Source organism: Marmota monax, unplaced genomic scaffold, assembly GCF_021218885.2.
Source record: "Marmota monax isolate L192 unplaced genomic scaffold, Marmota_monax_Labrador192_F-V1.1 WCK01_AAM20220418_F8-fsc00160, whole genome shotgun sequence".
Taxonomy (NCBI): domain Eukaryota; kingdom Metazoa; phylum Chordata; class Mammalia; order Rodentia; family Sciuridae; genus Marmota; species Marmota monax.
In genome coordinates, this window is record NW_026694183.1 from 2,600,698 (window position 1) to 2,620,001 (window position 19,304).

Sequence of the window (19,304 nt, forward strand, 5' to 3'; positions counted from 1 at the left end):
ATCAGGGATAGCAACAGAGAGTGGAGTAAACCAGCCTCTCTCAGCCAAGTTCCCTGGCTGACTCCCAGGGCAGAGGGACCCTGCCAATCCTTTTTTTTTTTTTTTTTAAATATTTTTTTAGTTGTAGTCGGACACAAAATCTTTATTTATTTATTTATTCATATGTGGTGCTGAGGATCGAACCCAGGGTCTCGCACGTGCTAGGCGAGTGCTCTACCGCTGAGCCCCAGCCGCCCCCCCCCAATCCTTGATGGACAGGCAACGTGAGCGAAAGGAGCTCTGTGGCCCTAGAACACACAGTGACTCTCACTGCAGCAAAGCCTGGTCCACCCTGCCCAACAACATTTCTCTTCCCTTCTCTCTTCCTCTCCCTTCTCATGTAGCCCAGGGAACCACCTTTTCATAATTGACCTCTTCTGTCTTGTCCTGTGGCAGGCAGAGCCACGGCCCCCAAGGATGTCCACATCCTAATCTGTAGTGCCTCTGGCTCCCATGTGGCAAAAGGGACTTGGCAGAGGCGATTAAGGATCCTGAGATGGGGAGATGACCTGGACAATCCAGGTGGACCCAATGTCATTACAAGAGTCGTTAGAAATGACAGGAAGAACCAGTCAGAGGTGTGTCAAAAGAAAAGGTGTCAGTGTGAACCAGGAGTGATGTCAGCCACTGCTGGCTCTGCAGGCGGAGGAAGGGGGCATGAGCCAAGGGCTGTTGGTGGCCTGGACAAGCTGGAAAGCTACAAGACACGTCCCCCAGAGCCTGCAGAAAGCACCGCCGGAAACTGTGGCTTGACTTCAGCTCACCAAAGCTCATTTTAGTCTGACCTCCAGAACTGTGAGATGACTTTTTTTTTTTTTGTATCCAGGGATTGAGCTCAGGGGCACTCGACCACTGAGCCCCAGCCCTATTTTGTATTCAGAGACAGGGTCTCACTGAGTTGCTTAGCGCCTCGATTTTGCTGAGGCTGGCTTTAAACTTGCGATCCTCCTGCCTCAGCCTCTGGAGCCACTGGGATTACAGGTGTGCACCACCACGTGCTGCCTGTGAGATAACGTTTTGTCATTCTTTTTAAACCCCAAAGTTTGTGGGAATTTGTGGCAGCAGTGACAGGAAGCTCACACACCTCTGTCACCAGCACATGGGCTCTGGGCGGCTGGTGCTGCCTAGTTGGCACTTGCCTCCCCCGGTGCCCTGAACATGCCTGACCTGAGGTGGCAACTGGCACGTTGATATGCTGGCTGGAGAGCCTGGACAGAGGCAGACCCCTGGCTCAGGCTGGCCAATTAGATTTCCCTGTCGTGAACGCTGTGGTACAGACCTGCCTGCACACTTGGCTCTGGCCAGGGTAAGCAATGGGAGACCTAACGGGAAGGACCCTGACACCACCCACGGGAACAGAGCCTTCCAGGGACTTCCCTCTGACTCCTCCTTTTGCCCCCTCAGACTGCCCTGCGTGGGGGCTCTCAGAGTCCCCTTTATCTGTCTCACAAGTGCTGTGTTGTCCTGGAGCCACCCACTGTGATGCTGAACTGGAGGGGTTCATACAAATCAGAGTTGCTGTCCCCTCCTCCCTCAGAAACATAGCAGGTCAGGTCAGACAGTTTATTGGGGGACCCAGGAACCACGAGAGGAACGTTCCAGGCATCTAGCATCTGCTGGAATCCATCTCTTCTGCATTTGAGGTGGGGTGCATGGCACTCACACATCAGTCCCCCATGGGTAGCCACAGGGCCTTCGTCCGTGCTGCCCGCAGCGCCAGCTCTGGGCCTGCCCCCTCGGCCTCCTGATCCCAGGCCCGCGGGCAGCCTCTGTTCACCCACACAGGCTTGAGGTTTCCTGCTGAGGCCCACTCCACAAACTGGGAGCCCTGGGATGGGGACAGGATAGGATTAGCACTGCCAGAGGCTTGGTTGCTAAGCAGCTGCTTCCTTAGCAATGAGGATTCTTTGGAGAGACCTCAAGGTTTGACCTAGCTGGATGCTCGGCTCCTAGCAAACAACCCCTCCAGATGCTGAGGGAAAGAGGCTGACCCTGTGGCTAGGGAATTTCCTCTTCTTCAACACCCACGCTCAAAGGAATGAGCTCCAGGCCCCGTGGACCGGGAGTTCCCATTGGTTGCCAAAGGGATGTTTAAGAGGGTAGACTTTGGACCTGATTCGATTGCCAGGGTGTGGTCCTTAGCAACAGGTCAGCCAATATCTTTGTTGGTAAGGAGATCCTCTTTCTTACCAACCAGGGTTCTAAAGGGACAAACCACTGACCCTCATTGCCTTTAACAACAGGAGTGCTCAGGGCGTGGGGCGGTGCTTCCAGAAGGGTACCTGAGCAGATCCGAAGTACCACAGGGCCTGAATGTCCTGGTGCAAGGCCAGGCAGCGGGTCAGGTGGTCCCGATTTCCTGTCACCACGTTCACGAGGCCAGCAGGGAACAGGGTGGTCATATCCTAGGGGGTGAGAGAGTGGGCCACCCAGGGCTAGGGGGGAGTGGGGTTGGGTCAGGAGTGTGCATCGGGGAATGGCTGTTGGGCTCGGGGAGGAATGCACCAGCTTAGTCTGGGATGCTGGGACTGGGGTTATTATGGTTACCAAAGAGGGTGGGAAGACAGTGGAGCTCCTGCAGACCTGGGGGGAGCATCAGGAAAATGCATAGGCAGGTGAGACTGTACCTGGCAGACCTCCAGGGCAAGCAGGGGACAGGTCCCACTAGGCACCAAGACTACAGTGTTGCCATGGGCCAAGGCAGGAGCCAGCAGCGACACAAAGGCAAGCAGGGGCAGCTCGTCAGGGCACACGATGGCCAGCACACCCAGCGGCTCACGAAGCCGGAGCACAGGGCCTCTCAGCCCTGCTACCTAAGGGACAGGGGTTAGGTCAAGGGTGGGGCAGGGGAGCCCGACTGACCTCCCATAGGTTTCTCTGTCACCTGCCCCTTTCTTCTTCACATCCCCATCTTTGCTTTTCCATAAAAACCCCAATATTATATGGCCAGGTGATGGTGTAGGGTACAGAACTCCAGAGCCAGACAGCCACTCACCAGCTATGCAACCTTGGACAAGTTACTTAACCCCTCTGAGCCTGTGGCCTACCTTCAAAATAATAACAGTGCCAACCTTACAGATTTGTTATTAGGATAAAATGAGTTAATGTGTGCAGAGAGCTGAGAACCCAGCCTGTGGGCTGATTTTGTGTGTGTGTGTGTGTGTGTTTTACAAAAGCTTTACTGAATATAACTGACATTTGCCAAACTACACACTGTAAAGGGTACAATTTGACAAGTTTTGACAGTATGCATATGAACTCTTCCATGAACTCTCCCCTATTCCTGTGCCTCTTAATCCCCACCTGCCACCTGCTACCCTATATGAGCCCTCCATGTCCCTAGCCAATCACTGATCTGCCTTCTACCCTTAGAGATTAGTTTTTATTTCTAGACTAGTATAGCCACGGAGTCCTATAGTTTGCACTGTGGTATTATTTGCTTTTAAAAAAATTTTTTTTTTCTGTGTGGGCAATGGAACTCAGGGCCTCCAGCATGCTAGGCCAGGGCTCTGCCACCGAGCCACCCTCCAGGCTTCAGTGTCTACCCTAACCTGGCTTCCCTGGCTCAGAGTAATTACTCTAAGTTTGTTCTTGTTGTGGCTTCTTTTTGGGGCACAGGGGGTGGGTAATGGAGCACTTGACCACTGAGCCACATCCCAGCCCTATTTTGTATTTTATTTAGAGACAGAGTCTCACTGAGTTGCTTAGCACCTTGCCTTTGCTGAGGCTGACTTTGAACTTGAGATTCTCCTGCCTCAGCCTCCCAAGGGGCTGGGATTACAGGCGTGTGTCCAGCCATGTTGTGGCATATTTGTGGTCTCCAGAGTCACGGTGGCAGAGATGGATTCCATTGTCAGGATGTATCACATTTGTTTATCTATCAACCCAATGAGGGATGTTTTGGTTGCTTCATTTCTAGGTTTTTATAGATAGTGGTGAACATTATTATGATGAATATCTGTGCATAAATCTTTGTATGGGCATATGCTCTCATTTCCTGGGTTAAAACCCAGGAATTACTTTTTCTTTGTTTTAAGGTGGGGGTCTTACTGTGTAGCCCAGGCTGGCCTTGAACTCCTGGGCTGAAGCAATCCTTCTGCCTTAGTTTCCCAAGCAGTTGGGATCACAGACAAGTGCCACCATACCTGACTTCCTCCTCTCCGCCCCCCCTTTCCAGTGCGGAGCTGGAACCCAGGTGTCATCAGTGCTAGGCAGGGCTCCACCTCAGCGTCTTTTCCCGTGCTCACTGGCCGGCCGTGAGGAGACATCTTTGGAGTCCTTGGATGTCTGTCAGGCACTGATCACTTAACTCAGTTAGTTTTCACAAATGCATGAGACTGATCACAACTGTAAAACTGTCCAACTGCATGCTACTTATGGAGGAGGACATGAGGACAGGTCAAGGGACTCGCCATCTTTCTATCAGCCTTATTCCTGAGCACTCCAGCGGTGCCCTGGGACACTGGTCCATGATTCATTCACATCAAACCTGTGTGTGAGTGTAAGTGTGTGAGTGTAACTGTGTGTGTGTGTGTGTGTGTGTGTCCAGGATTGAATCTAGGGGCACTTTAACCCTAAGCTACATCCCCACTGCTCTTTATTTTTATTTTGAGATAGGATCTTGTTAAATTGCTGAGGCTGACCTTGAACTTGTAATCCTCCTGCCCTGGTCTCCAGAGTCACTGGGATTATAAGTGCATGCCACCATGCCTGCCTAAGCCCGTACATATATTTAACCAAATAATATGTATGTATATAAATAAAACAAAAATCCCAGGAGACAATATTCTGTGCAGTGCATTATTTCCTATCTTCTATTCTCTTTTGTCAAAAAAAAAGTCATTATAGACTGGGGATGTGACTCAGTGGTAGAGCCGCTTGCCTAGCAGGCATGAGCCCGGGTTTGATCCCGAGTACCACCAATTAAAAAAGAAAGGAAAAATAGAAAAGCCATCATGGTTACATCTGCTAAATGGAGATTATGGTCCAGTAATGCATCAATGACCATAATCTGGACAACTACTCTGGGAGGTGGGCCGGATGCCCATTACACAGATGAGGAAACAGGTGCAGAGACGTGACGCCACTTGCTGATGACCACGCAGCTGGGAGGGGGTGGAGTTGGGCCTGAACCCAAACCCGGCTCATTCCATAGCCTTAGCTCTGACCCTCCGCCTGGCTGCCTGCTCTGTCCACAGACCCCCTCTCACCTGCAGGGTGTGGCCCTGGGCCTGGGCCTGGGCTCCCCATGTCCGGAGTCGCTGAATGCTCAGCTCCACCTCCGCCTTGGCTGCCTTGAGCTCCACTCCCTGCCTCTCCAGCCTCGACGCCAGGGCGGGTACCCGGCGCTCCAGTGCAGCTGCCAGAGCCCACAGTAGGGCCGCCCGGGCTCCTGGTGACTGGCCTGCCCAGCTGTGGGCGGACAATGCACACTGGGAGTAGTGTCCTGGTCCGAGTGCTTTCCAGACACCCACTTTTGTCTGCAGCCCCCACCCTGGGGATCCAAGCCCCAGGGTCCACCACCTATTGGGGGTCCCACATGACCACCTCTGCCACCCCGTGGCCCAAAGCTTCCCATGTGAGTCCTCTTACCCAGGGGCAGCCTGGTGAGCGGCCTCCACAGCATCCCGGACATCCTTGGCCCCACCCTCAGCCACATAGCCATGGAGGTTGCCAGAAGAATCCTGGATAGGCCTGGAGCTCCGGGACCCAGGGGCTTGGAAACGGCCTCCCACGAAGACTCCATAGGGAGGTGCTGGGCTGTGTGCCAGTGAAGTGTGAGGGGGTCCTGGGTCTGCTCAGACCCCATGCTCTACCCCGCTGCACAGATCACCCCAGCTCCCATGAGCCTCTGGGGGACTTTCAACTTCTGCTCTTGTGAACCAGAACAGACCGTTGTCAGGCAGGACTGAGACTCACCAGCCCCAGGGTGTGAGGCACTAAGACCCAGAAGGCAGCTCAGGACCTGGGGACCCAGGAGTGCCACGAACAAGCCTCCTTCCAGTCCTCCCACCCTTGGCTGGCGGAGCCTGATGGAACTTCCCCCTCCTTCCCCACACCACTGAGCCCTGGAATGGCTCACCTGGGCCCCATTTCTGGACCAGCTGGCAGGGCTGGGGGCACAGCAAGGCCAAAGGTGTCATAGTTCAGATTCTCACAAAGGAAGGGCACGCGGGCAGGGGTCCCTAAGGGCCGCAGATACTCATACAGACCCTAGGAGAGGGGTGTTATCAGCAGGTGCAAGATGGACACAGGTGAGAGTAGGCATTAAAGTGACGTAGGGGTGGTGACAAGAGGACAGACACTCACATCCAGGCCCCCGTGCCAGGAAGACCCACTCTCCTTGCAGCCGCCTGTGGGCACTGCAGGGTCTCGAAGGCCATGGGCATTGATCCACACTGTGCCCATCTGGAGCCTGCAGTGGAGATAGAGATATCAAAAAACAGGAAGTGGGGAGGAAGAGGCCCAGAGGGAAGGGAGACAGGAGATGGAGAAGAGGTGCTCGGACCATGCTCACAGGCTGCCCTTTGTGCCCCGGTGGACAGTGTCAGTACTGACCCATAGCCCAGCTCCAGCGCCAGCCCTAGCCTCTCACTCCACACACTGGCGCTGCCTCCGCGGGGCGTCCCATTGACTATGGCCAAGGCCTCCTTGGCTGTGCGGAAAGCGGAGGCCATGACCAGAGGCCATGGCACCTGAAAGGGGTTTCAGGAAGCTCAGTGGCTGGGCAAATGCCCCCTTTGATCACCCCACCCATTAGGGGACAAGCCTACAGCAGGCAGCAGCCCCCAGACCCAGGTCCCAGGTCTCCCCAGGGTTTCTGCAGATAGAGTGCTGCTGCCCAGGACTGGCTGAGGACAGTGGATGGAACAGGACCCTTGGCACCCTAGGGACTCACCTCTGCTTGGGCGCATGGGGAGGCAGGGGGCAGACCAGTGATCAAGGTTGGGGGACAGAATGGGCTAACTGAGGGCATTTCACTAGCCTGGAACACCTAAGAAGGAGAGAAATAGATCTGGAAGTCACCACAGGCCCACCTCCCTCAGACCCAGGGGTCCAGGCCCCGCATCTTTCTCCCTCAGACCCAGGAGTTCAGTCTCCAGGCTTCTCCACCTCAGTACCACAATGGATGTCCCAGAGCTAACCTGTGCACCCTGCTTCCGGGCCTCCTCCACATAGTTCCGGGCCAGGATATATGCAGTAGGCTCCTTGACCCCCATGTCCACGGCCCCATCCACCTCTTGGCCACCTCGAAGCCGGCCCATGCGTACCTGGAGCCTCTTCATGGTTTCATCCCACACAGACTCCTGCACAAGGAGCCTGAGGCCCCCCTGTTAGGAGATGGGCACGGTCAGGGCCCACATAGGGAAGACGGGAGGGCACAGAGGGCTGGGCCTGAGGGAGGAGGAGGGTCATGGAGAAGTGGTGAGGACCAAACCCAGGGCAAGAGTACAGAAAAGTGATGATCTTAAGAGTGAAGTCAGAGGATGGAAAAGTAGGAACATGGACACTCAGATAAATGAAGAGAGTTCTTAAAAAAAAAAACAGCATTTTTAGACCCAAGGAACCAACAAAGTGAACAGAGACTTAAACCCCCAGGTCTGAGGAGACACAGCGGTCCCCCAGGATGTTGGAGACACGAGTGCACAGATCTCACCGGGCTGCGGTCAGACCAGGCTGCATCCACAACACCCTCCACAGCTGAGTCCACGTCCGCCGAGTCTGTCAGCAGCAGCAGTGACTCTGTGCCCAGCGCCAGGCCCAGCTCAGCCCCCTCACCTGCCAGCGTCCGTCGCAGGGCACGTCCTTCCTGAGGGACCCCTGCAGGCTTCAGCTGGGGCAGGACACTCCAGGCCCCAGCCTTGTCCCACCCCACTTCCAACCCTGAAGATACCTCAATGGCTCCACAGAAGGCCACCTTCTGGACTCCAGGCCAGGAGGCCAGAGCAGGCCCCAGGGAGGCAGGGCCACTGATCACGTTGATTATCCCCGGGAAGGATCCTAGCTCCCCTGCCAGCTGGGCCAGGAGGAGGGGTGTTGGAGAAGCCAGGGGCACAAGGGCCACCACAGTGCATCCTGAGGAAGGGGGACGACTCAAGGACACTGAAATCTAGCCCTCAGTCCTCCTCCCTCAAACCCAGGAGTCCAGGCCCCAGCCCTCTTTCCTCTAGACCCCCAATCTCTTCTGCTCTCAGATCTAAGAGCTGGGACCCCAGCTCATCATTTACCCATGGCCAGGGCAGGGCAAATCCTCCACATCATCTCAAGGAAGGAGAACTTGGGTGGCAAGATGAGGCCAACAACGCCTGCAAGGAAAAGAGAATTAATGAGAGGACTGATCCAGCACACTGTGTCACGCAGGAGGCGGGGACTGGTGCAGGGATCCAGGTTCTCACCCACAGGCTCCCAGCCTGCCAACGCCTCCTCCTGGGTGTACGCCTGGACTGCGTGGAACTGCAGCAGCTGCTGGGCCAGTGGGACATCCCCATCCCGAACCTCGCGAATGGCCCGCCCAGTCGCCAGGGACTCCAGGGTCCACAGCAGCCGCTGGTGCTTCTGAATCATCTTGGCCAACCTAGGGAAGAAATATGGGGAGGGTCCAACCCGGGACAACATCGATGCCCATGAGCCTCTGGGGAACCCTCACAATTTACCAGAAGCAGAGGGCACCCAATATTTATGGGAAATGCAGTTGGGGAAATTCTCAAACCCTGAGAGTGCTGTGGAAGGGTCTTGTCCACCAGTGACCCCCCAAAAACATATTGGGAACTTAACTCTTATTCTCTAATCTCAACTGTATTTTAGGAAATGGAATCTTTGTTCCTAACTGCCCCCAATGCGTGCTGGAGAACAACGCCAATGAACTGCTGAGAAATGGGGGCATGATGAACCCCAAGTACATTCTGTGAAACAGAGGCTTTGTGGCTACCAGTGAATGGTGGGAAATAGATGTTGTGCCCACTAAAGACCCAAATGCACCCTGGGAATATGAAATTCAGCTGCCAATCAATTCAGTGGGAGATTGGGAAATGGAGTAGCCATTTCCAGTCTCCAGTGGATGCCGGGGGATGTAGTTCCTCCCCACCTCTGGGGCCACACCTCAACTACATCACCTGGTCAGGTGCTGGGCACGTGCAGCTCCAGGGAGCTTGCTCCAGCTCAGGAAGGAGTTCCTAGCTGCTTCCACTGCTGCAGCCACATCCTCCTTCTGTGCCTGGAGGCAAGTGGCCAACTTCTCTCCTGGGGAGAAAAGTTGGGGTACAGAGATGGGAGCAGAGATGTGGGGAGTTTGTGTGAGAACTGGCAGAAATTAAGACTCCTGGAGCCTGGGAAGGTCTAGGGCAGTGAAGCTGGTCCCAGCTTCCCTTTGGGCTTGTTTTGTCACTGGTCTTTGCTCTGATCACCTCCCACAGGCAAGGAAGGGACTTTAGTAGAAAGCAACTTCAAAGAGCCTTTGTAGGGACTTGGAACCACAGTTAGCAGGATTACCACCAGGAGGAACCAGACAGCAGCCCCTCCCCGCTTATTCCCTGCCCTCTGCCCTAAGCAAAGAGCTGGGAAGGCACAAAGGTCTCTCCTTCCCCTAATGACCAGGGGACATCTCATACCTGAGATGGGATCCCACCATGGCACTATGTCCCCGTGCACAGGTTTTAACCACTTCCCATTGACATAGTGGCCCAAGCACCGGTCCTGAGTGTCCAGCCAGGCCTAGGGGAAGAGTTTGGAAAAGGGCCTGTGACCATACTGGAGCAGCTCGGTCCCCACCCTGAGTCCTCTGGGAAGAGACACTTGTATCCTCAGTCCATCAGTTTCTTCTTGTTTCTTTTTTTGGCACTGGGGACCAAACCCAGGGCCCATGATCTTCTATTGAGCTACACTACCAGCCCCACCCCACCCGTTTTTTTTTTGTGTGTGTGTGTGTAGTAAAATATACCTAAAATTTACTATTTTAGTAATTTTTAAAAGTAGCCTGTGCAATCATCACCTCTCTTTAGTTGTAAAACATTTTCTTCCTTTTTTGTGGTACTAGAGATGGAACTCATGGCCTTGCACATGTTAGACCAGCTCTTTACCACTGAGTTACATTCCCAGCCCCAGCCCCTCCTAAGTTGCCAAGGCTGGCCTCCAACTTGTGACCATCGGCCTCCTGAGTAGCTGGGATTACATGTGTGTGCCACTGTGTCTAGCTTCTAGAACACTCTCATCACCCAAAAGGAAACCTATCCTCAGAACACGCAGTCACTTTCCATTTCCCCCTCTCCGCTAACAAAAACTAATCTTCCTTTTGTCTCTGTGGATTTGCCTATTCTGAGCACTTCCTATAAATATGATCATATGATGTGATCCTTTTGCATCTGGTTTCTTTCACTTAGCGTGTTTTCAGTTTATCGACATTGTAGAACGCATCAGGACTTCATTTCTTCTTAAGGTGAAATACTAGTCCACTGTATGGACAAACACTTTTTTTTTTTTAAATCCATTCATCAGTAGTTGGGCATTCACAGTGCTTTAGTCTTTTGGTTCTTGAGTAATGCTGCTGTGAGCACGCATGTGCAAAACTGTTTGAATATATGTCTTTGATCTTCTGGGGTACACGTAGCTATAGAGGGGAATTGGTGGGCCACATGGCAATTCCATGCTTAACAGTGCTGTTTTCTACAGCATCTGTGCCATTTTACATTCCCAGTGACACAGGAAGGATGTCCTTTGGACTTTTAATGACATGAAGACTTTGAACAAAAAATTAATAAAAATCTTTTCTCATCCATGAAGAAATGACCTCAGGTTAATTTTGTTTCCCTGGAAACCTGACATAATTCAGCTGTTACTAGGAGATAGACTGGCCCACTGCACCTGGTCTAGGAAGACTGGAAATGTACCATACATATCCAGCAGGAAACCAGAGCTCTGGTGCTTCCTGGAGTGATCTTGCAAGTGGGTATGTTCCTGACTAGTATTCTAGCAATGCTCACGAGACGATATCAATATCTGTTTCTTTTTGGGATGTGGGGCTCCTGCACCTATTCATGTGATCTTATTCCTTCCCATCTCAGCTGTTATCACCTGGAGGAGCAGTGAGGACCTCTAGTGAAGACAAGCCTGATGTTGATCTGCCTTGTGCAGCCTATTTGGCTGTGAAGTGTCCACCTGAGCCCTCGGTGTGACACATACAGGTTGCCCAGGGGAGTTTGGATGTCAGCATGAGTTTCAGTGCTGGCTCTGATACTTCCTGATATGCAACCTTAACCAGGGGGTTATAATACTACTCTTTGCCTCTGTTAAGGCTCTGGAACAGGGGCAGATTGCAGTGCCTTTCTCACAAGGCTGTGGTGAAGAACAAAGGAACTACACACAATTCATGCCCAGCAATGCTACTCTAACCCTGGCCTTCACTGGATCTCACCCTTCATGTGTTCTGGGTCGCTAAATCCAATGCATACTTCCGATTTTTTTCCTACAAACTCTTCTCTTAGCACCCTCTTAACACATTACCCTGCACCCAAGGTTATGAACACAAATGCCCAGAGGGGAAAGAGGCATTTTTGAAAGTCAGGGATATGTGAGCATGAACTAGGCATTAGATATTACAGAATGTTAATGCTGTGAAATGTGATAATGGCATGATTATATAACAAAATAAGTCCTTATCTGTTAGAAATAGATTAAAAAAATGTATGGTAGCCATGCACAGTGGCACATGCCTGTAATCCCAGCAGCTGGGGAGGCTGAGGCAGGAGGATTGTGAGTTCAAAGCCAACCTCAGCAACTTAGTGTGGTCATAAACAACTCAGAGACCCTGTCTCTAAATAAAATACAAAAAGGGACTTGGGAGGTGCTCAATGATTAAGTGCCCTGGTTTCAATCAATCTCCGGTACCAAAAGAGAAAAAAAAAAAAGAAAGAAAATAGAAAAGTACAGGAAACATGACATAACATGACATCTGGGATTTGTTTACTCTAAAAAGAAAGAAAGAAATAAAGAGATAAAAGGAATCAACATCAGATGAAGTGTTGATCACTGCTCAAGTGGAGAGATGGGTCAGTGGAGTTCATGAGTGCCTATTACTCTATGGAAAATCTCTCCCCCAAAGAAAAAACCCAGAAGAATGTCCATAAAGTCTGGCAGATCAAGTACATAGAAGAGGGCCTGCTGGAGACTAAGAGCTTACAACCTATTTAATTTATGACAGTGGCAATTGGTCCCAGATGATTTTTGTCAGGGTACTGGAGCCAAAGGTTGCCGAATTTTGGAATTTTTTTTCCAAGACAAGCTGGAATACCAGATGTTTACATGGAAATAATTGGCCAGTAATGGACATTTTCAAAAAAGGAAGCTCAGGCCAAAGAGAAAACATTTGTTGAGTCTGGCCCACAGCAAAGGTTGAAAACTTTGCTGGTGGGGGAGAAACCATGGGTTCAGAAAGCATGGGTTCAAGTTCAGATCTTCAATTCTCTTAAGCCGGGTGGACTATGGGCAAGATTAGTTCTCTCTTCAACTCTGGGTGCTGTTACTAAAATTATGACAATAATCTCGCAATTGTTCTAGGGGTTAAGTGAGATCACGTTTTGCATAGAGGCTGGCACTTCAGAAAGTACCCAATAAACATCAGCTATTATACCATTATTGCTGTTTCAGGACATCCTATTTCTAACCAGCCTCCAAGTGTGGGGGTTCTCTGTACTTTGTCCCAGATCCTCTTATCTGAATCTATACAGTGACACTTCCAGTCGCTCCTACAGTTCAATTATCTTTCTGTCCTGAAGTACAGGCCCAAGTAGCACTGGACTCTGGCACACTGCTTTAGCGGACTCCAGGGCTCTCACATGGCACAATCAACTCATAGTCTTTCCTCCAGTTTTGCTCCTCCTGGATTCGCCATGCGGGGACAGTCAGTCACCCAGCCATTTGGCCAGATGCCAGAACAAGTCCTTGCCCTCTCAATCCTCCAAACCTGTACCCACAGCAGGAAGCCAGAGCTCTGGGTCTTCCTGGAGTGATCTTGCAAGTGAGCATGCTCCTGCCCAGCACTCTAGAAGCAACGCTCACGAGACGATATCAATGTTTCTTTTTGGGATGTGGAGGGCTCCTGCACGTTTTCACGTGATCTTATTCCTTCCCATCTCAGCTGTTATCACCTGGAAGAGCAGTGAGGACCCCTACTGAAGACAAGCCTGATGCTGACCCCCTCCTCTCCAGACCCACAGCTGGCCCCAAACTCCTGCTCTCCTCCTTAAAGTCTGGGCTCCTCACACCTTGGAGGACTCTGCGAGATCAAGGGAGCCCCACGAGGGAATTCTGCGTTACTTTTGGGATTACAGAAAATTCCAGGCGCTCTAATTATCCACGGGAAGCCCAGGAGGATCCCTGAGGGATCACGAGAGTCCTAGGAAGTTCTGAGGAAATCCGGGGGTACAGGGGCCTCAAGAGGAACTTAAGGGGCCCTGAAGCATCATGGGACCTCCTGGAGTATTTTGAGAGCCAGAGAGATCACGGGAGCCCTCGGAGGAAGTCTGGGGCTGCAGGCAATTACGGGAAGTTCTGAAGTATCTAAAGAGCCGAGCTCCCTCGAGCCCCACAAACATTAAGGAGCCTCTAAGGAGGCACGGAGACGCCGCGCAGGTCCTGCAGGTCTCCAGGTGATCAAGCGAGCTACACAGGGATGCTAAGGAGGGGACCTGAGGATTCACCACAGGGCGTTAAAGATGGTGGAGCACAAGAACCACTAGGGATCTGCAGCAGCAGCCGGGTGCTAGGCAGTGGCGGGAATCCCGGGAGCCGAAAGGGGCGGAGCTGCGTTGCGGCCGCGGTGGATCACGGGAGTTTGCGCGGAAGACGCGGCCGCGAGGTCGGGGGAAGGCAGTGGGCAGTGCCGGCCATAAGTCCTCACCGTTGCGCATGCGTAGCTCTCGGGCACCGGGCCGTATTCCAGCGTAGTGAAGATCTCGTGCGCGCGGAGCTCTGCGCGCGTCTCAGCCATCGCCTACCCGCACCGTCTTCCGCGAAGAACTGCTGGCCGCTCTGGCCAAAAGAAGGAACCTGGAGGTCCGAAGGGCGGCACCGCCCCCTCCGATAGGGCGGGACCAACGAGAAGGGGCGGGGCGACGGGATGGGGCGTGTCCCGTCCATTACCTCCCGCCTTGGGGGCAGATGACCCCGCCTACAGGCTGGCGCTGGGAAGTGTAGTTCGGGACATGTGAGCGCAAACCTGGAGGCAGTGGAGACCGGAAATGAGGGTGTCCTGCCAACACTAGGGCTTTGGGTTTAGAAGGGTGGCCCGTAGTGATGTGTCTTCCCGCCCCTTTTTTGCATTGGAGATAGGAAGTGCAGCTTTTAGTTCCAAATACATGTGCTAGAGATTCGGATCTAGTGTGTGGCTAACCCTGAAGGCGCTGTCATCTGGTCAACAGTGGTTGTTAGGCAAAGGTGGGAGGGTGGCATTTGGACATCGTCCTGAGGACATATTTTTGATTGGTTGTGGGGAGAGGCGTGGCTGCAGACTTGGCACGTGATTTAAAGGTTGCCTGCTTGGTGAATGAGCGTTGGGGTAGTCGGAAGTGTGGCTAACTCTGGTCGCTCGGCTACAAAGGACGGGAAGTATGGCTTCCATTCACACTCTTGGCAAGTAGGATCGAGAGTGCGTCCTGGAATACTGGTTCCCAAAGGATTTCACGACCGTGTCTGATTTAGAATGAAATTGTTGCCTCAGGCCAGTTTCTTAGGTTTTCGAATAGAAAAGTCGGTAGAATAGTGAGTAGGTCTTCGACTGAGGGGCAGGAAGCAGGCTCCAGAGTTCGGATCCCGGGAAAAGCTCGCCACGTCGAAAGTACTGAGGACACCTAGGTTTCCTTCCTAGGGCCATGGCGGACTCGAAGCTGCTGGTGCCAGAGCTAAGCGAGACAGAGACGATGGATGATGAGACAGCGCGGTTCGAGGAGCTGCTGCTGCAGGTGCGGACTGACTGGACTTCTGGGTCCCTGTGAACTGGGACATGTTTTGGTGCTCAGAGATGGGAGTACAGCTCCCGGGATGCACTACGGTGCTAACAGGCCTATGGGAATTGTAGTTGCTTGGCTTAAAGTTTGCTAGGTTCCAAGAAATGATAGGAATGGGTTTGGGGTTGTTTTTTGTGTACTTGAAGGAAGAGGAGGAGGAGGAGGACGTAGAATGTCTAATTTGGGGGCGGGGTGCCTGGGATTGAACTCAGGGCACTGGACACTGAGCCACATCCCCAGCCCTATTGTGTACTTTATTTAGGGACAGGGTCTCATTAAGTTGCTTAGCACTTCTCTTTTGCTGAGGCTGGCTTTGAATTCGTGATCCTCCTGCTTCACTCTCCCCAGCTACTGGGATCACAGGTGTCTACCACCAGGCCCGGCTTTTGTGCCAACTATAACTCTCATCATATATAAGAATTGCTATAGGGCTGGGGATGTAAGTTCAGTGATAAAGTTCTTGCCTAGCTTGCAAAAGGCCTGAGTTCCATCCCCGGCACTAAAAAAAATAAAATTAAAAAAAAAAACAAAACTCTATAAATATTTAAGGAATAAATGAGGGATCTGATTATACAGACTCCAAGCCTGAAGACTGTTTTCTCCACAGGCTTCCAAAGAACTCCATCAAGCCCAGACAACCAGATCAGAATCTACACAGATCCAACCTCAGGCTGGTGAGAAAAACAGAAACCCAGAGAGGAAGAGTCTCAGAGAGAAACTGAGACCCAGAGAGAACAAGTATAGATTCTGAGGCCAGGGGACAGAAGAAGGAGGAAAGAAGGGGTGGGGATGTAGCTGAGTGGTAGAGAGCTTGGCTAGCATCCCCATCTGAACCACAGGGAGTAAAGAACAAAAAGGAGCAAAACACTTGAGTATAAAGGCTTGGTGTGTGTGTCTGATGTCCAGGGAAGTCACTAGGGCTGGTGACCCAGAGAGAGCTGATGGAGGATGGAGAGCACAGTGGAAGGAGGACAGAGACTCAGCAAGAGGGTCAGGGGTCTTAGGAAGGAGAAGGGGAACAGATCCAGAAAAAGAATAAAGAGCCCCCGCAGAAGGGGAAACAGACCCAGCAAAAGGGTGGATGGAGACTGAGGCTGTGCAGAGACAGATGGTCAGGCCAAACCCACTCCCACAGGTTTCTGCATAAAGACCAACTCTTCAGAAGGGAAGGTTTTCATCAACATCTGTCACTCTCCCTCCATCCCACCTCCGGCTGACGTGACCGAGGACGAGCTGCTTCAAATGCTGGAGGAGGACCAGGCTGGGTTTCGCATCCCCATGAGTCTGGGAGAGCCACATGCTGAACTAGATGCAAGTCAGTGCCCTCAGAGGACCTAGGAGTCTGGCCTCTTAAGTCCCTTCTTCCCTAAAACCCAAGATCTAGGACCCAGGATCCTTTTCCCTAGAAATCTGCTCCCCAGTCCTTTTGTGGGTGGCACATCCCTAGTCTCCTGAGGAGATCTGGTTCTGCCCACCTGGCCAGGCTGGTGCTCCTGCCCTGCCCAGAGAGGGGAGGGGTGGGCAGAGGGCTCTACACTCATCAGCTCATTCTGTGGCCTTAGTCCCAGGCCAGCTTTCACTCTTTTGTCTGTGGTTTCTCCTCTGCCCTTCTCCCTTATCTCCACCTCTGCCTTGTCCCTGTTTCTGCCTCTGTATCTTTTTCTGCAATTCACATGTGTCTCCAGAAGCCTGGGACTAAGCTTTGGGCAGTGCCAGAGGAATGGGACTTATCACACCCAGATCTCACCCTTGAGAAACTCCCAGTCATGGCTACAGGCAAAGGGCATGGGTGTTATTTATTTATTTTGGGGGGTACCTGGGATTGAACTCAGGAGCACTCGACCACTGAGCCATATCTCCAGCCCTATTTTGTATTTTTTATTTAAAGACAGGGTCTCACTGAGTTGCTCAAGCACCTCCCTGTTACTGAGGCTGGCTTTGAACTCGAGATCCTCCTGTCTCAGCCTCCCAAGCCTCTGGGATTACAGGCAGGCGCCACTGTGCCCAGTGATGGATGTTATTTCAATGTGGCGTGATTTGGGCTGCTTTGGAGGAGATGCAGCCCTAAGGGACTCTTCAGTGGCCTGGAGGGAGGCTTCTTGGAGGAGTTGTCAGATATAAGATTTGAAGGGACAGGATTTTAGAGGTGCTGGGGATAGAATTATTAAATTGCACTGGCTAGTAATCAAGAATGAAAGAAGTTGGAAAGGCTGAGGTTACTGAGGAGGAATAAGCTCCCTAGAGGTTGGAGGGATACACGGCACAGGGCCTGCCTTGCAAAACCAGGCAGGAGGCCTCAGACCTTGACTTGAGGGCTGTAAGCTGGGGAAGGGCAGGGTCTGCCCTGGGGACATGATCTTTGGAACCAGTGGTGAGAGGCTAGAAGACTGGACGCCAGTTTGAGAGTCCACTGGACTGTGTGTTGAACTGTCACTCCCTGATGTCTCTGTCTTTGGCTGCTATCCCTGGTTGGTGTTTCTTTGCCTGTGCCTGGGCTGTGGGGTTACTCTGGGGGGTTGGAGGAATCTCATCCACTTTCTCTCCCTGCAGAAGGCCAGGGCTGTACCGCTTACGATGTGGCTGTCAACAGTGACTTCTACTGGAGGATGCAGGTTTTGTGGAATTGTGGGTAAGGCCTGGGTAGGGGCCTCTCCCTCCAGCCCTCAGCCCTACTGCAACTCTTCTCTTTCTCAATGTAGAACAGCGATTTCTTGCGGGAGCTCGTGGTTACCATCGCCAGGGAGGGCCTTGAGGACAAATATGGCTTGCAGCTGAATCCAGGTGAGGGTCGAGGCCCGGGCCTTGGGAAAGGAATGGAGCCCAGAGTGACCCTTGGGAGAGATTAGCTTGGTTCTGGAGGCCAGGGAGCGGGTGGAGCTAGTCCAGGGCATTCAGATAGGGGCGGGGCCTGGAACATCTGGGGTGGGCTTTATTGGTGCATGCTGGGAAGGGTGGGTCTTCCTCCAGAAAAGTTTCAGGTATGGGCTGAACCCAGGCCTCCAGGGAGGGGGCGGAGCTTCTCTGGCCCTGCGGTCAGCTGGGTTGGACCTCCTGAGGGAGCAAAGGGACCTAGTGATTTTTCACTCTGCAATCCACCCTCAGAATGGCGCATGTTGAAGAATCGGACTTTCATGGGCTCCATCTCGCAGCAGAACATCCGCTCCCAGCAGCGTCCTCGGATCCAGGAGCTGGGGAACCTGTATACGCCCAGCTCCCGGCCAGCTGAGGAAGGGTGGGCCTTCACAGATCCCCTAAAGACTCCCCTCCACCTCCGAACCCCTCTTTTGGTCCTCCTTCCCCACACTGGGCTCTGCCCTGGTGCTCTTGCCTGGTAGCAGGGCCTGATGGAGGCAGACTGGGAACAGCAGCCAGGCCAGGCACCTGTGCTGACAGAGGCCTGGCAGCTGTCCTCAGTTCTGGACCTGGCTCTTCCACAGCCCTGAGAAACCTCACCTGAACCTTTGGCTGGAAGCGCCTGACCTCCTCTTGGCTGAAATTGACCTCCCCAAACTGGTGAGTGCAGAGCTGCTCTGGAATGGTGGGGTGATGTGCACTGCCAGCCCTGTGTAAGCTGTGCCAGGAGGCCAATAGGCCTGCCTTCTGCTGCTCCCTTGAGGATGCCTGAGGGAATTCCTTAATTACTGTCTTTTGCCTTTTTTCTGGGAGATAGGTGTGTGTGTGTGTGTGTGTGTGTGTGTGTGTGTGACAGAGAGAGAGAGAGAGAGAGAGAGAGAGATGTGTGTACTCAGAATTAAAACCAGGGCCTCAGACATGCTATGGCCCTTTAAATGTAGTTTCCCAATATGTGAGGCTTCTGTTTTGGGGCCATGTTATTATGGTCCCATTGCTGGAGAGGGTGAGCTGATTACACCACGTCTGCAGGATGGAGCCCTGGGGCTGTCGTTGGAGATCGGGGAGAACCGCCTGGTGATGGGGGGCCCCCAGCAGCTGTATCACCTGGATGCTTATATCCCCTTGCGGATCAACTCTGAGGAGAGCAAGGCAGCCTTTCACCGGAAGAGAAAGGTACCTGGGGGAGGGGATTCAGGAAGCTGGGACATGGGGTGCCTGGACCCTTGGGTCTGAGGGAGAAGGGGCTAGGGCTGCACTTCCAGGTCCTGAGTCCTCATTCTTTTTATTCTCTCAGCAACTTATGGTGGCCATGCCCCTTCTGTCGGTGCCTTCCTGACCAGAATTTCTCCCCGTGCATCCAAATGTAGAGAAAAGGCTGGTGGCTTCTCTCGCTTGAAATAAAAGATATTTGCCTTT

General features: G+C 52.7%; 2 protein-coding genes across 5 annotated transcripts; one reads left to right on the top strand and one right to left on the bottom strand.

The window, feature by feature from the left end:
• Window positions 1-1,588: 1,588 nt before the first annotated feature.
• On the bottom strand, window positions 1,589-14,068 carry Aldh16a1 (aldehyde dehydrogenase 16 family member A1). Of its 2 annotated transcripts, XM_046466179.2 has the most exons (17): window positions 13,931-14,068; window positions 9,648-9,750; window positions 9,153-9,279; window positions 8,436-8,614; window positions 8,268-8,345; window positions 7,934-8,115; window positions 7,697-7,849; window positions 7,185-7,370; window positions 6,938-7,033; window positions 6,598-6,734; window positions 6,349-6,454; window positions 6,122-6,252; window positions 5,632-5,799; window positions 5,250-5,451; window positions 2,667-2,852; window positions 2,322-2,444; window positions 1,589-1,867 (listed from the first exon to the last, which is right to left on the bottom strand). In XM_046466179.2, exons 1-17 carry the CDS (start codon window positions 14,018-14,020, stop codon window positions 1,706-1,708), a joined length of 2,409 nt encoding a protein of 802 aa, XP_046322135.1. In that variant the 5' UTR covers window positions 14,021-14,068; the 3' UTR covers window positions 1,589-1,705. The 2 variants fall into 2 exon arrangements, 1 of the variants encoding a protein (XP_046322135.1); XR_006856559.2 differs by lacking the exons at window positions 1,589-1,867; window positions 2,322-2,444 and adding an exon at window positions 4,185-4,336 and having other exon boundaries at window positions 2,738-2,852.
• Pih1d1 (PIH1 domain containing 1) lies at window positions 13,661-19,304 on the top strand. 3 transcript variants are annotated; one of them, XM_046466185.1, is made up of 10 exons: window positions 13,661-13,679; window positions 14,897-14,990; window positions 15,643-15,709; window positions 16,171-16,350; window positions 17,586-17,647; window positions 17,735-17,816; window positions 18,138-18,267; window positions 18,473-18,548; window positions 18,918-19,061; window positions 19,183-19,304. In XM_046466185.1, exons 2-10 carry the CDS (start codon window positions 14,901-14,903, stop codon window positions 19,222-19,224), a joined length of 873 nt encoding a protein of 290 aa, XP_046322141.1. In that variant the 5' UTR covers window positions 13,661-13,679; window positions 14,897-14,900; the 3' UTR covers window positions 19,225-19,304. The 3 variants fall into 3 exon arrangements, with proteins under 3 accessions (XP_046322141.1, XP_046322138.1, XP_046322140.1); XM_046466182.2 differs by lacking the exon at window positions 13,661-13,679 and adding an exon at window positions 13,951-14,085; XM_046466184.2 differs by lacking the exon at window positions 13,661-13,679 and having other exon boundaries at window positions 14,333-14,990.